General features: G+C 39.8%; 1 protein-coding gene across 1 annotated transcript in view; it reads right to left on the reverse strand.

The window, feature by feature from the left end:
• Positions 1–14,974, reverse strand: part of IQGAP2 (IQ motif containing GTPase activating protein 2) — a 286,526-nt gene that overhangs the window by 60,768 nt on the left and 210,784 nt on the right. The window contains exons 14-16 of the mRNA XM_027100794.1: positions 12,066–12,156; positions 6,440–6,607; positions 997–1,139 (exon numbers count right to left, since the gene is read on the reverse strand). Coding sequence (XP_026956595.1) covers positions 997–1,139; positions 6,440–6,607; positions 12,066–12,156 — 402 coding nt within the window. The remainder of the gene's footprint in view (positions 1–996; positions 1,140–6,439; positions 6,608–12,065; positions 12,157–14,974) is intronic.

Here is a 14,974-nt window from a genome sequence, read left to right on the forward strand (position 1 = left end):
TTAATCCTGATACTCCACTTCACGAAGTTATACCTAGGGCATCTTTGGATGCCACATGAGCAGTTCTGGCTCTGATTTAACCCTTCAATGCTGCTTCTTCACAGTCTGACATATCCTTTCAATGAGAGCATACGGTTTTTAAATACTGGCCATAATTTCATTTTTCAACAAAGCAGCACTAATAGTTCATTTCCACAATGCCATTTTCCTATAAACTCTGGGAACTTTACACATTTGAAATTAGTTAATAAATATGTTTTTCACTATCTTCTTGTCATTCAGGATTTCTGTGGCATTGTCATCCCCAAGCCACAGTTTTTTTCTCCGAGTTTTGGTAAATACCGCACCGGTGATTCTGTCCACAATACTGCTGCCCTGCAGTATCTTTGATGCTGGTGACTGTGAACAGTTCTATAAGATCTACATTTGTGAGTTCTATTTTTTTCAAAACCAAACTCAATTATTAGAAGTATTTTCTCTTTAAACTACAATGCCTGGATCAAAGAGCAATTTTCACATCTTCCGGGTCCAACTTTTGGTCTCAAGTCCAAAGCAATCTTGGTGAACATTCCTTCAAGAGTATTTCTCCTGGGGAAGCATTATTCACTTTAATGGACCTATGCATCTTTGTTATAGGTGGAGGTTGGGGGGAAAGAAATAAGACATTTTGAATACTTACAACCAAGGAATTACCACTAATTGAGCTTTGGTGTCAAGGAAAACCTGGAGATTGATTTCTTAGGATAATCTGTCATCCTAAAGAAGCTGAAAGAGCTTTATTCCCCTAGTGCTGTTTGGTGTTGCTCTGACACACGGAAAACATTCTAAAAGTCAGTAACCATGCAGCCACATCCAACTGTAGTTCATGAAGACTTTACTCCCTATCCGGTCTTCAAATAAATTAGTTCTTCCCATCAATTCCATGATTCAAAAGTAGAAAAGCAATCACATTTATCTTTATATAGTACACCTTCTCATCAAACACCAACGTCCTACCTCAATTTCTTTTCCCATGAGCCATGATTCTTTAAGCAAGCAGGATTCAGGTGCGACCCAGGAACTCTCTTTTGAATCGATGTTGTAGTAGTAATCATATTTCTCCTGCAGGTTGAGTTTGAGCCACGAACCTTCAGTAGACGCTAAAGAAAAAGGTTTGTTAAATTCCAGAGAGGAACGTGGAAACTTTCAGCATTAATGTAGTTTCTTCAATAAGTAAATTAATTGAATGAATATGCTTTTCACCAAACATTCAGACAGTGTGTTAAAATCATTAGCGAGGACTCATTAAAATGGAATGAATTCTATGTATTCAATGGCAGCTCCCTTCTAAGCCAAAGAAAACGGAGGAGAGAGTAATGTCTAATGCTGGTTCCGCATACCAAGTTTTTCATGAGGATGAAAAGAGTTGCAAATGGCCAACAAGAAGGAAAAGCAAACAAGGATGGATACCCCAGGTAGATGTGGATAGCAACACAAGGAGACAGGGGAGATGGATGAGGAAGAATCGTCTTTATTTAGAAAGGCTTCCAGCAACTTCTTTGAAAAGGAGTGACCTACAAGGGCTGTGACCCATTATTTAAGGAGGACCCATTATTATTATTTTTTAAAATTAATTAACTAATTAAGTTTTGGCTGTGCTGGGTCTTGGTTGCTACACGCGGGCTTTCTCTAGTTGCGGTGACCGGGGGCTACTCTTTGTTGTGGGGCATGGGCTTCTTACTGCAGTGGCTTCTCTTGTTGTGGAGCACGGGCTCCAGGCGCACGGGCTTCAGTAGTTGTGGCTTGCGGGCTCAGTAGTTGTGGCTTCTGAGCTCTAGAGTACAGGCTCAGTAGTTGTGGCGCACGGGCTTAGGTGTTCTGCAGCATGTGGGATCTTCCCGGACCAGGGATGTAACCCGTGTCCCCTGCACTGGCAGGCGGATTCGTAACCACTGCACCACCAGGGAAGTCGCGAGAACCCTTTATTTAATGATCTGCATTAAACCAAAGCAGAAGTGACTCATCTTTGCAGACAACTTTATTCAAAGCACAAAATGGCATACACTACCTCTGAGGTCACTAAGCAGGGAAAAGGAAAATTCCTGGTCCCTCTGACTCACCTTGCTCTACACAACCACACAAAAGCAGAAAAAAAATGTTGAAAGAACTTAATTTTGCGGGGGGGGGGGGGGCGTGGGGTGGATACTAGAAAAAAACAAAACAAAACTATGGCAGTCATGGCTTAAATTGGCCAAGAAGAATATCTCCTCATGAATTTATGTGCTATACTTCCTATTTAGCAATCTATTTATTTTGTTGAATGGTTATGATTCTTGTCCCAGATCAGAGAGCTAAAAACAACAATAAAACAGCAACTTCTGACCAAGCTAAGCCAACTGATGCCAAGTGCGCATTAGAGCAATTGCCTTTATAGGTAAATCAAAATTTGACTGAATTTCCTCAAAGAATATTTAAATGGATTCAAATATCTAAGCAGAGATAACTTTAAGTCGTGTTGATTTAATGTGTGTTGATTCTTTATTTGGTTTTGTGTGTTGATTCTTTTTTTTTTTTTTTTTTTTTTGCGGTAAGCGGGCCTCTCACTGTTGTGGCCTCTCCCGTTGTGGAGCACAGGCTCCAGACGCGCAGGCTCATTGCCATGGCTCACGGGCCCAGCCACTCCGTGGCATGTGGGATCTTCCCGGACCGGGGCACGAACCCGTGTCCCCTGCATCAACAGGCGGACTCTCAAAACCACTGCGTCACCAGGGAAGCCCATGTGTGTTGATTCTTTACTTGGCTTTTAATGCCCCTCAACTGTTCTGTCAATGCCCAGGAACAGAGATATGTCTCTCTTCAAATGGGCAGTCAGGCAGTTGTTATCTGTTTAGAAATGCTGGTCTACTAGAAAATATATTGTATAGTCAAATTAGGATGATCACAAGTAATCATTATATTTTCAATCACCAACAGTTGTCAGATTCACAAGTGCTTTCAGAATAATGAAAACCCTTTTTAAGGCAACTCTCTCAATGGGAAGGAAAGAAAGCAAATAAAGATGGTGAAAATGGGTATGTTTTATTTTCATAAGAACTGAGAAGTAAAAAGTTCTTAGTTGGTTAAAAGCCAACCACATTGGGACTTGCCTGGTGGCACAGTGGTTAAGAATGCGCCTGCCAATGCAGGGGACACGGGTTTGAGCCCTGGTCCAGAAAGATCCCACATGCCGTGGAGCAACTAAGCTATAAGCCACAACTACTGAGCCCCCGTGCCACAACTACTGAAGCCCGCACGCCTAGAGCCTGTGCTCTGCAACAAGAGAAGCCACCGCAATGAGAAGCCCATGCACCACTGCAATGAAGAGTAGCCCCTGCTCGCCGCAACTAGAGAAAGCCCGTATTCAGTAACGAAGACCCAACGCAGCCAAAAATAAAAATAATAAATAAATAAATAAAAGACAACCACATTGGCACTGTAAGGGTTATTTGAGTTGGGATGTCAGTGGATAATAGAAAAAGAGAATTTTATCATTTTCACATCAAGTATGAGTTTAGAGTCAGATCAAAGGCTGAGGAGGGCATCTCCAGAACAAGAGAAATACAGTTGGTTTGTTACTTAGGGAAAAGATTAATTACGGGCCTTTGAGGAACCATACAAGAGAAAGATACCCGTGAGTTAAGAGGTGGTGAGCATTCTATAAGGAAGCATACTTTCTAGGTGCCTTCCAGACAAAATCATACCTATATAAGACCTAAACTGAACAATAAGGCTGAGTGATCTACCAAAGAGTGAACACTTGTTTGGGAAAAAATAGACATCCTAGAATCAGAGGTGAAAGAGTAAGAATAAATCATCCCATTCACTCCCCCAAATAATGTTCACAGCTCTATTGGGAATGAAAGTTAGTCTTTAGTTGGCTAGAAAGTTTTTCCTCTTCCTTCTAGAACAGGGGTTGGCAATCTTTTTCTATAAAGGGCCAGAGAGTAAATATTTTCAGTCTTGTGTGCTACAGGTCTCTCATACAGCTACTTGACTCTGCCAGTGTAGCATGAAAGCAGCCAGAGACGATATGTAAATTAATGAGTGTGGCTGAATTACAATAAAACTTTATTTATAACAACAGGTGGCAGCCCAAGAATCCACTAAAAAACTATTAGAATAGATGAGTCCAGGAAGGTTGCAGGATACAAAATCAATATACACAAATCAATTTTATGAAAATATGCCCACACAAAAGCTTGAATACAAATGTTTACAAAAGTATGATTCAGGATAGCCAAAACTGGAGAAAAAAATCTAAATTCTATCAACTGATGAATGGATAAACAAAATGTGGCATATTCATACAATGGAATATTATCAGCCATAAAAAGAAATGAAGAACTGATACGTGCTACAACATGGTTGAACTTTGAAAACATTACACTACGTGAAAGAAGCCAAACACAGTATGATTTAATTTATATGAAATGTCCAGAAGAGGCAAAATCAGAGAGACAGAGAGTAGATTAGCGATTGCCTGGGGCTGAAAGTTGGGGGTGGGGAGCAATGGGTAATAGGTAAGGGGCTTTGTTTATTATAAGGAAAAATATCCTTTATTAAAAGGCAAATTAACTAGTGGTGGTGTTTTTAGTGTTAAGTAAAAACTTCTGAATTTCACACCTTAAAAGAGTGAATTTTATGGTATGTGATATATCTCAATAAAAAAATCAATTATATTTCTATATGTGAGCAAGAAACAACCCCAAAGTGAAATTAAAAAACATTTACAATGGCATCAAAAATAATAAAATACGTAGGAATAAATGCAACTAAAGAAATGCAAGCCCTATACATTGAAAACTACAAAACATTGTTGAAAGAAGTAAAGACCTAATTAAAAGCAGAGATATACCATGTACATGGATCAGAAGACTCAATATTGTTAAGATGGCAATATGCTTCAAATTGATCTACAGCTTCAACACAATCTCTAACAAAGTCCCAACTCTCTTTTTGTTTCCAGAAAAAAATGAATCTAAGGTATCTCCTATGTTTCTAAATTGGCTACCTCGGGACATTTTTTCTTCACTGACCGGGACATGGCACTTGGGAAGAGGAGTAGGCAAGTTTAGGGAAAAGAAGATAAAACTAAGTTTGGGCCAGGATGATTCTGAAATTATGATGGGTCATCTCTAGGAACTCACCCCTGCATAAATACACTTGTACAATTCTTTCCTCATGAAGGATGAGGTAGGGGCACTACAGTAACTCCTGATGAAGAGTTGTGAAGGGAACAGAGGGAGGCTCAAGGGTGATCAGGTGCCAAGTAGGAGATGGCCAGTAGCCCCGTTTCCATTTCATTAACAGAAAATTTGTGGAATTGGAGGGTAGAATTCCCAAGTGAGAAATACATCAGACTAATTTACAAGGAAGTACATAGGGTACTTTTGGACAGACTTCCAGTGAACTAAAAAAAAAAATATTTTTTTTTCCTTAAGTTCCACTTCTAAGGCCATATATTGTCACAGCAGTTTCCTAAAGATGAAAAGTACTATGTACATGACCCATGATGTGGTACAAGTAAACACCAGCCTAAGAGTCAGGAGACACCTTGATCCTTGACACTAGGACATAGCAAGTGCTCAACAAAAATCTACTAAAGAGATGATGGATTATCTCTGCCAAAAATTAATCTCCTTGGATTTGTCATTTTCTCCCTCTGTCCAAAATGTCATCAAGATTTTCTAAATCTGAAAAATGAGTCTTAAACTCATGATCTAAAACACAGTTTCCACAGCTAATATTTCATGATCTGCCATTGGATTGTACAGGCCTAAGTATACGCCAAGGCTCTTGGAGACCAATTTGCTGCTTATTTTGTACTTTCAAAATTACTTTTTACTTCCACTTAATATTGTATAATAATGTGTCATTTGTTTCAAAAAGGATGGAGAGAAATATTAGTGTAAAAATCAGTTTGTACCACTAGAGGGATGGCTCAACAGCAAGATCTATAGGAAGCAAAGTCTTCTTTTTTTTTTTTTTGAGAAGCGATTCCAGTATTTATTTCATTATGACAGACACTATCAGAACTCCATTTTAGAAGCATGGGGACTCTGGGGCAAAAGGACAAGGATTAAGGTTTGAGAGAAAGACAATAACTCTTTTAAAGGAAAGCAGGAGATGTCTTTGAGGAGGCTACCCTATATCTGCCCTACTTTCTGTAAAGTCTCCTTTAATACTGTATTTTCTCTAGTATATGGCACGCACACACAGCCATCAAGTTAATCACAGCTTTCTAAGAGACAAAAAAGGAAAAGCAACACCTAAAAAATTTCCTTTGCCCGAGATGATAAACATTTCAGAAACGTTCATTTGAAAGCGATTATCTGTCTTAAAATTAAGGTAACACAATACCACAGAAACCATCATATTCAAAATGCCAATTTAGTTTGTGCTAAACGATGAAGAAGCTTACCACTTTTAGGTTTTTGCTCTTTTGCCTTCGCAAGGGTGTCATAGTACCTGTCAGCACATTCGGGCATTACATCGTTTGTATTACCAACGGCAGACTTCAAAACAGACAAAATATCACTTTGCTTCTCCTTCTCCAAAAACTGATTAACATCAACGACCAGTGTAACCCCTGGGTAACGAAAAATAAATGTTTCTGTTAATCGTTATCTTCTACTCACCCCAGAGGCATGCAAAGATATAATTCAACCTTTTAGGAATGCATTGGTATTAAACCTGTTTACCCTTTGAGAGTATGCACTACATACGCCCCAGAGAGTCACCAACTGCTCAGGTGGTTAGGAGGAATAAAATCCCATAGGAGCACTGTTTATCAAAAATCACAGTATTTCCTGGTTACTCTTGTGTGATATCAAGGTACTAGGTTCTGCTCATCGTGGTGATCTGTGAAATGGGGTGGGGGGGGGACACATATTGACAGTAGTTATGCAGCCCTTAGGCAGGTCATTAATCTGTATTTGAGAACTAGCTTTATGAAGACATGTATTTATTTTAGAACAAGTAAAATGCTATCTAAGCCACAGAAATCCTGAAATTCTCTGGTATAGTGCAAGTTTAAGATTGTCCTTAGCAACCTGAACAAATGTTCTAGAAAGGCAACAGGTACAGCTGGTGGATATGTGCAGTGGAGTCCAGAAACTTAATTGTGGAACCAATTTAGACCTAGAAAGCATGTTATCCCATTTCACATTTCTGCCTCTCCCCACAAATAAAACCTCACTGGACTCTTGGTTGCCTCAAGAAAGTTAACGCGGTGAATCCTTTATCATCTATTTTAGTTCCAGGTAAGGATATTCTGGCTCAACCAATGGACCTACTGTCTTCACAACCTATAAATGCACTGAGTTAGCAAGGCAGAACAAAAAAAATGGAAGAAACCAGGTTAAGCACTTTCTAGATGAAAAAATATCTTGATGAAAAGAAAGGAGAGAGATGGATTTTTTTTTTCTTTCTTTTTAAACACACACGTCAAACTCTGCCATACAAATGCTAAATGGTATACTGCTGTCATCAAATTATGTTCACACGTGCATAGAACTGTGAAGGCTGACGTGGTAAGAAAAACAGAGTCTGACTTTCGACAGCCATGAGTCCACGTCATGCAAATCTCAAGGAGCAGGTGAAGAGTAAAGACCTCCCACAGCCAACTCCAGTTGTTGCTGAACAAAAGCTACACCAGTAGGTACTTTCACATATAAAGTTAATGGGAACAGGTAAGCTGCCCCCCTTTCCTCTTCTCCAGGAAAGCTTTGCAGAACAAGAAGAAGGCAGTACTGGTGTTGGAGATGTCTGTGGTCTGAGAGATGTGGAAAGAACAAGGAAATGACAAAGGATCCTCATGTGAATTACATCCGACAGCTTCATCGAACCCAGTGAAATGCTGTTTTCCTTAAAAGACGGATATTACGCAGGCAAACATTTCTTGCAAATGTATGTATTGATGTGCAAGCAGTGGGTCCATGGGTTAATCTTCCAGATAACTGAAGCTGACTCCTTTAGGTGCCAACCTTCATCTTAACAGAATCATGCGCCATGAAAATCTAAAGCCCCAGTAAAAACCCTAACAGAACAGTTTCTATCCTGCTCATCATTGTACCCACAGTCCCTGGTACGTATCAGGCGTTTAACATTTGCCGAGAGCTGCCAGAACAGTCCTTCATGTCATTAAAATTATACTGTGCTGTAATACGGTGAGTGGTAACTTCAAGGACTTATGGAGGTGTTGGGGCTGCTTTGCTCCTGCACTAAATGGCCTCAAATTCCTCTTTTTAGTTTTCCTCTAACGTCACTGTCAGTTATCACCTCTTGCTCCGGTCTGAGCGCCTGCACGGGGCAGCCCAAACACCTAACTTCCTGGTAGGTCATGGCTTCTGAGCTGGGAAGAGATACAACCAAGAGATTAGCCTTATGCCGAAGATAAGAATAAACAGGCTCAAAGTAGCTGTGCAGGTGGTCCCCACTGAGTTGAGAAAATCAGTTGTAGTCCACAGGCTTTGAGACAGCTATTTTGCTTGCTTTTTTCTTCATCTATGGGTTGTGATTAAGTTCCAGATAGATGAGAATGACAGATAAATGATATCCGGAAAGTCAGGTATGTTTCTGCTATGGAACAAATGAAGAAAACGTCCCCCACATCTCCTAAGAGATCCAAAAATGTGTTTGCTTTACGTGGGTTCTTAGGAGGAGAACGTAAAACATCTTTTTATGTATAAAAGCACAGATCTACATATGGCACATAAAGAGGTAGACGATATATCTGTGGTATTAAAATGTCACGGTAAAGAGCACCATGGGAAAAAAAAAAGGCTAGAAAGATTCCTTAGGGTGCAGTAATGGAAAAAGGCTGAAAAACATTGCTCTAAGGAGTCAAAAAATGGAGAAAACCCTACTTTAAGAAAGCAGGATGCTCCAGTGAAAATGGACATTGGGCCAAAACGAAGGGGTGTTGAGTTACTATGCCCTTTTAAATCTTGCCTGTGGTAACATACACGGGTCAGCACATTTTCTTTTATCAAATTATCTGGGAGTGGGTTTGATAATTGCAACATGTGATCAGAATCTGTCTTTAAGTCTTCATACAAAGGATGAAGAATGCTTTTAAAAGTAAGATTAAATTCCTTGTTGATAAAACTGGAAAATTCTCAACTCAGTATAAGAATATAGTTGGTTTTATCTTCAGAACATCTATTTGTTGTTATATATCATAGAAGACACTGTATCAACTCTTTCAAGGGATAGGACAGAAGTAGAAGAAAGGATTTTAAATGTGCAAGTGTGGAGTAAAGAATCACACATTTGAGAAAATTTCTTCTATTCACAGTAAATAGAAACGTTGAGTCTCAAGAGGATGAACTTAACATTTGCTGTCAAACATAAGCAGAACACAGAATAAAAAGGAATAAAATAACTCTAAACTGGTTTGATCTTTAAGAGAAAAATCATAACCCTTTTAGGCTATTTGAGTGCCTGTATGATAATCTAATTTCTTAAAAGTGTTCCTTCAAACTAAGGCTGCCTTCAGTCTTATATATAAATTTAAATCTCTTGTGTACACAACTCAATTTTATTTTTTTTCTTAAGGATTAGAGTGCTAGATGGGACTTGCCTGGTGGCACAGTGGTTACGAATCCGCCTGCCAGTGCAGGGGACACGGTTCGATCCCTGGTATGGGAAGATCCCACATGCCGTGGAGCAACTAAGCCCGTGCGCCACAGCTACTGAGCCTGTGCTCTAGAGCCCGCGAGCCACAACTACTGAGCCCACGTGCCACAACTGCTGAAGCCTGCGCACCTAGAGCCCATGCTCTGCAACAAGAAAAGCCACCACAATGAGAAGCCCACGCACTGCAACGAAGAGTAGCCCCCGCTCACCACAACTAGAGAAAGCCCACGGGGAAGCAATGAAGACACAGCGCAACCAGGAATTAAAAAAAAAAAAAAACAAAAAAAAGAAAAAAGCTAAATGACGATTAAAAAAAAAAGGATTAGAGTGCTAGAATGGAAAGACTTCAAAGATCCTAAGGGTATAAAAATTCAGGTTGGAGAAATACACATATTTTTCCAGGCTAAGGAAATAAAAACCAGATGTTCCTTACAGATGCCTGTGACATTTAAAAGCACATTTCTGGAGCAAGACTATGACTTGATACAACAGAATAGATTCTAATTATGTCTTGAATGGAGAGGTTAATGAACTGCACCTTTAGGATCTTAATTTATGTAGGTTATTTATATATGTAGAGTGTTAGCATATCAATCTTTTTAAAAAATAAATCTATTTATTTACTTATGTATTTTTGGCTGTGTTGGGTCTTCGTTGCTGCGCGGGCAACTCTTCATTGCAGTGGCTTCTCTTGTTGCAGAGCACAGGCTCTAGGCACATGGGCTTCAGTAGTTGTGGCGCACGGGCTTAGTTGCTCCGCGGCATGTGGGATCTTCCTGGACCAGGGCTCGAACCCGTGTCCCCTGCATTGGCAGGCAGATTCTTTTTTTTTTTTTTTTTTTTTTGCAGTACACAGGCCTCTCACCATTGTGGCCTTTCCCGCTGCAGAGCACAGGCTCCAGACGCGCAGGCCCAGCGGCCACGGCTCACAGGCCCAGCTGCTCCACGGCATGTGGGATCTTCCCAGACCAGGGCATGAACCTGTGTCCCCTGCATCGGCAGGAGGACTCTCAACCACTGTGCCACCAGGGAAGCCCTGGCAGGCAGATTCTTAACCACTACGCTACCAGGGAAGTCCCTAGCATATCAATCTTGAAGCTATTTTAGATTGCCATGTGAATTTTCTTATTATTCTTCTGTGAAAATAGATGCTTAAAAAAAAAAGGACAACTATCATTTGAGCTAATGTGGGTTCTGCCAATTGCTGAGTATGTCTACTCCATTTATGCATTTTGGACCTGGGGAAATAATCCTAGGGTGGGTTTGAGGCCCCACTAGACCCACTATGAGACGGACCTTAGCAACACCTTAGTGATCATCTGACCTCCATAAGCCCCTCCCCTGACTGGTGGACCACAGTGAAATTTTAGGTCTCCTGGAATTAGTGTCAGTTCAGAGTCAGTGTCCAGTAATCTCTGAAACGTCTGATTATGTCCTTTCCTCCCAGCACAGTCACCACAGTAGGGTATAACATGTTGGTAATGTAGCAGGGTCCTTTCCCAAGGGGACCCAGCCCATCCTTCATTCAGGGGGTTCTGGGGCTGTAAATGGCTCAAGTCTGGGAACTAACAGAGGGACCATGACTTTCTGTTGCTTTACTTACATTCACCTGACCTAGAACTCTCCTTCCACTTGTGCAAATCAAGTAAGAGTTTAGTAGACTCTCTGTCTATTTCACTTCTAGGAACACCATGATCAACTAGCAAATTCTATAGGTCTCTGTGAGTCACATTTTTCTAATTCCTGCTTCGACTCGGCTGTCCATTATAATAACCACACCCACTTGTCTTTGGCAGTTAAGTGCTGTCCCCTGGCCTCTGCCAGCCTGACCTACAGATTTTGGACTTGCCAGCCTCTCCAAAATTGCATGAGACTATTTCTTAAAATAAATCTCCCTCTTTCTTTCTATATATATATGTGTGTGTATAGACAGGTAGATAGTACACATACTATATACTTTCCAGAGAAACAGAATATATACATAAGTCTGTTTTTTCTACAGAAAAAAAATATATGTTGCTCTGTTTTTGGAAAACCCTGACTACTGCAATGGAAGGCATTTAATAAGCAGAAACAGCCTAGTTTTCTAAGGATCAAGATAAAAAAAGGACTTGATTACACTACAAATTTAAGAGCTGAGAAATTATTTTTTGCTTTCTGGATTTTGTTCAGCAACAATCTCAGATTTTGCTGGAGATCGTACCTAACCGCTAAAAACAGTGCAACCGACCAATCTTATTTTTGTATAAATATGCATTCAAGAATTAAAATTGGTAAGAGAGTCCATATCTTTTCAGAAATTAAAAATGGTCTACTTTAAAAAAAATTAGGAATTAAAATAACAATTGAGGGGCATAACCAGACGCAAGCAAGGCCAGTCTGGCCAGCAGAAGGAGGTGAGGGCTTACAGTGCTTTGCTTTGTCCATGTCCTTGTTGGCCTCATTGACCGCACGCTGTATCTCATCCAGCCAAAGGATTTTAGAAGCACTTTGAGGGTCCTGAGAACATGGGCAGAGAATAAAAGAAAGAACAGTGAATGACGATGAAACAGAATTAATCACGGCTTTTTAGGAGCCACTTTATTAAAATCTCCACAAACTCTTACTTAGCAACTACCCAGCACAGCCACAAACTGTACAAGCTACTGATGAAACAGACTCCCCATTGGACCAGTTCAACCTTCTCCACGGCCACCCCTTTAGTCCAGTCCCCCATCATCTCTCACTGGACAGCTGCTTCGATCTCCTACTTGCTTTCATTGTTTCCAAGTTTGCCTTTCACCACAGTGGTCCCCTACAGAGAAGCAGAGGATCTCTCCAAAAGGGATGGACCATCACGCCGTTCCTCTATTTAAACTCCTTTAGAAGGTTTTCCCAGCAGTTTGAAGGAAACAACACTCCCTTCCCGTGAACTGTGGGGATCTGATGATCTGGCCCTGCCGACCCCTCTGGCTTTACCTCACTCTTCTCTACTCACTGTTTCAGGTTTTCACACCAGCCTCCTTCAGATCACATCATTCTACCCCAGCTGCATGGCTGTTGTTTTTTTATCATTCAGGCCTGAATTCAAATGGCACCTCTTCCAAAAAAGCCTTCTCTGGCTACCTTAGTCAATCAAATACTCTCTCTCCCAATCACTCAGTAACTGTGGTTTCCAAGGTGGCCCAGGATGCCATGGAAATACTTTCAATTTGTGGGAAGCAATGATACTTGAATTTTATCAGACACAGGGACAAACATAAGAACAAAATATCCAAACAGAAACATGGTGATGGGCTTCAAGGAGCTAACAGTTTAGCAGGAGAGCAAAATGCATCAAAAAATTATAATTATTGGATAAACAACAAGGTCCTACTGTATAGCACAGGGAACTATATTCAATATCCTGTAATAAACCATAATGGAAAAGAAAAAATATATAATTATAATACAATGTGATCAGAGCAATATTACCTGTAGATACACAATCTAGAAATAGCCAAGAAGAGATTAATTTATATTAGGAGTGTTGAGTTGCAGGCGGAGAAAAGACCAAGTAGTTAAGGATAGCTTAACTACTTGGAAGTGGTAGCAGCAATATCTTTACTAGTTTTTACTTTGGGGTTGATTCTGATGATCTTACTCCAAATGTGGTGCTGATATAATGTAATTAAATGGGACTTTCAGACAGCAACTGCGTTTCATATAAACTTGTCTAAGATTACAAGTAAATTGTGTTAGCAGTAGAAATTAAATATTTTCAGAGAAGATGAGACATTTCATTTTAAAAAGTGGGAGCATTAGCCTACTTGTAGGAGTAAGTGTCACGTACTAGAGCCTGAAGCAAGACTGTGAATGAACAGAAGGTAGGTCATTGGACCCATGGAGAACCAGCTCCATCACTTAGGACTCAAGAAGGATGGGGGGCAGGAAGGAGAAATAACATTCACCAGCTTCTTTGGCAGGCTTCAACCCTATTTCCCGCAGAGGCTAACAGGAGATGATATATGTGGAAAGGGCTCTGAAAATGAGACAAAATATCTGCTGTTTCATCCTGTAACCTCCAGACTAATGAAGACCATTGAGGAAGGCTTGGTTCCTGCTTCCACAATCACCTTTAGCTAGATCTGCCACGTGGGAACCATCAGCTAATAAGAGTTTCCATTTTGGGGGAGAATGGATGTGGAAGGTTCAAACAAGAAGTAAGATGGGAAGTTGAAAACTAGAAGAGGAATGAAGAGACAGGAATAGAAAGTATTTTTTTCTCTGCTTCTAAGCCAAAGAGAACCCAACCACTCCCCAAGGTATAGCCTAAAACCTAAGCTCCACACAAGTTCACTTCTGTCTTTCTCACGTTGTTTTTTGAAGGGTATTTACCAAATTCCTTCATAACTTATCAGTGTAGAAGATGTACCGTACAAACTTTTACCCAGATGCGAAGGAAGTTACAATCCCACTTCAAAGCTGAAAGTATCAGTTTTGTAAGCTAAACCCAAGAGAGACTTTGCAAATCAAAAGAATTTAAGTCAACAGTTTAAATCATGACCCACAGACGTAAAGGTTGCTAGAATTAAATGTAAAACCAAGAGTAAAAACTGAATCCTACCAGTGTAAGGTCTCCCTTTCAACTGCTCACTAGAAGACTGGAAATAGGATATTTACAGGATGGCCGTGACTCTATCTCCAGCTAAACATCCAGTTTCAACATATGGGTTACAGACTGCTTAAGTCAACAGAAAGTAGGCCATCTGAAAATCAAGTAATAAATTCCTGAATTTAAATGATTCCTAGAAAATTTTAAATAAAAAAGTAACTTCTCTTCAATATTTTGTGGGTTTTGGTTATTATTTCTGCAATAAAATAGCATTCTATCTCAGTCTGTCCTACCATATATTATTTGGTTGAAGTATTAAACACTGACTTTTGATTGTAAAATTCTTGGTGTGATAACATTCAACCAAGATGGGGAAAGTTTACACAGATCCATCTTCTCCCACCTTATTCCTTAACCTTAAGGCTTGTGAAATTTGCATTTTCTGATCCTTACTTCATTTTTATAGTTAACAGGCTATTGGGTTGTCTGGCTTAGCATTTAAGTTTTGTTAATTATAGGAAAATGTGTTATAATGCAGCTTTTTTTTTTTTTACTACATATTAAATTATATCCTGCAGAACATAACTACACATAAAAGCTTATATGTTAAACAACTATGTGAATGTGTTTAACATTGCTAAGTTGAACACTTCGTAAATGTTAAGATGGTAAATTTTATGTTATGTACATTTTACTACAGTTAAGAAAAAAAGCTTACTGTAAACATGCTTACCAATACCCATG

The sequence above is a fragment of the Aethalodelphis obliquidens genome, unplaced genomic scaffold (assembly GCF_003676395.1).
Source record: "Aethalodelphis obliquidens isolate GAN/ISIS:26980383/991018 unplaced genomic scaffold, ASM367639v1 scaffold4, whole genome shotgun sequence".
NCBI classification, from domain to species: Eukaryota; Metazoa; Chordata; class Mammalia; order Artiodactyla; family Delphinidae; genus Aethalodelphis; species Aethalodelphis obliquidens.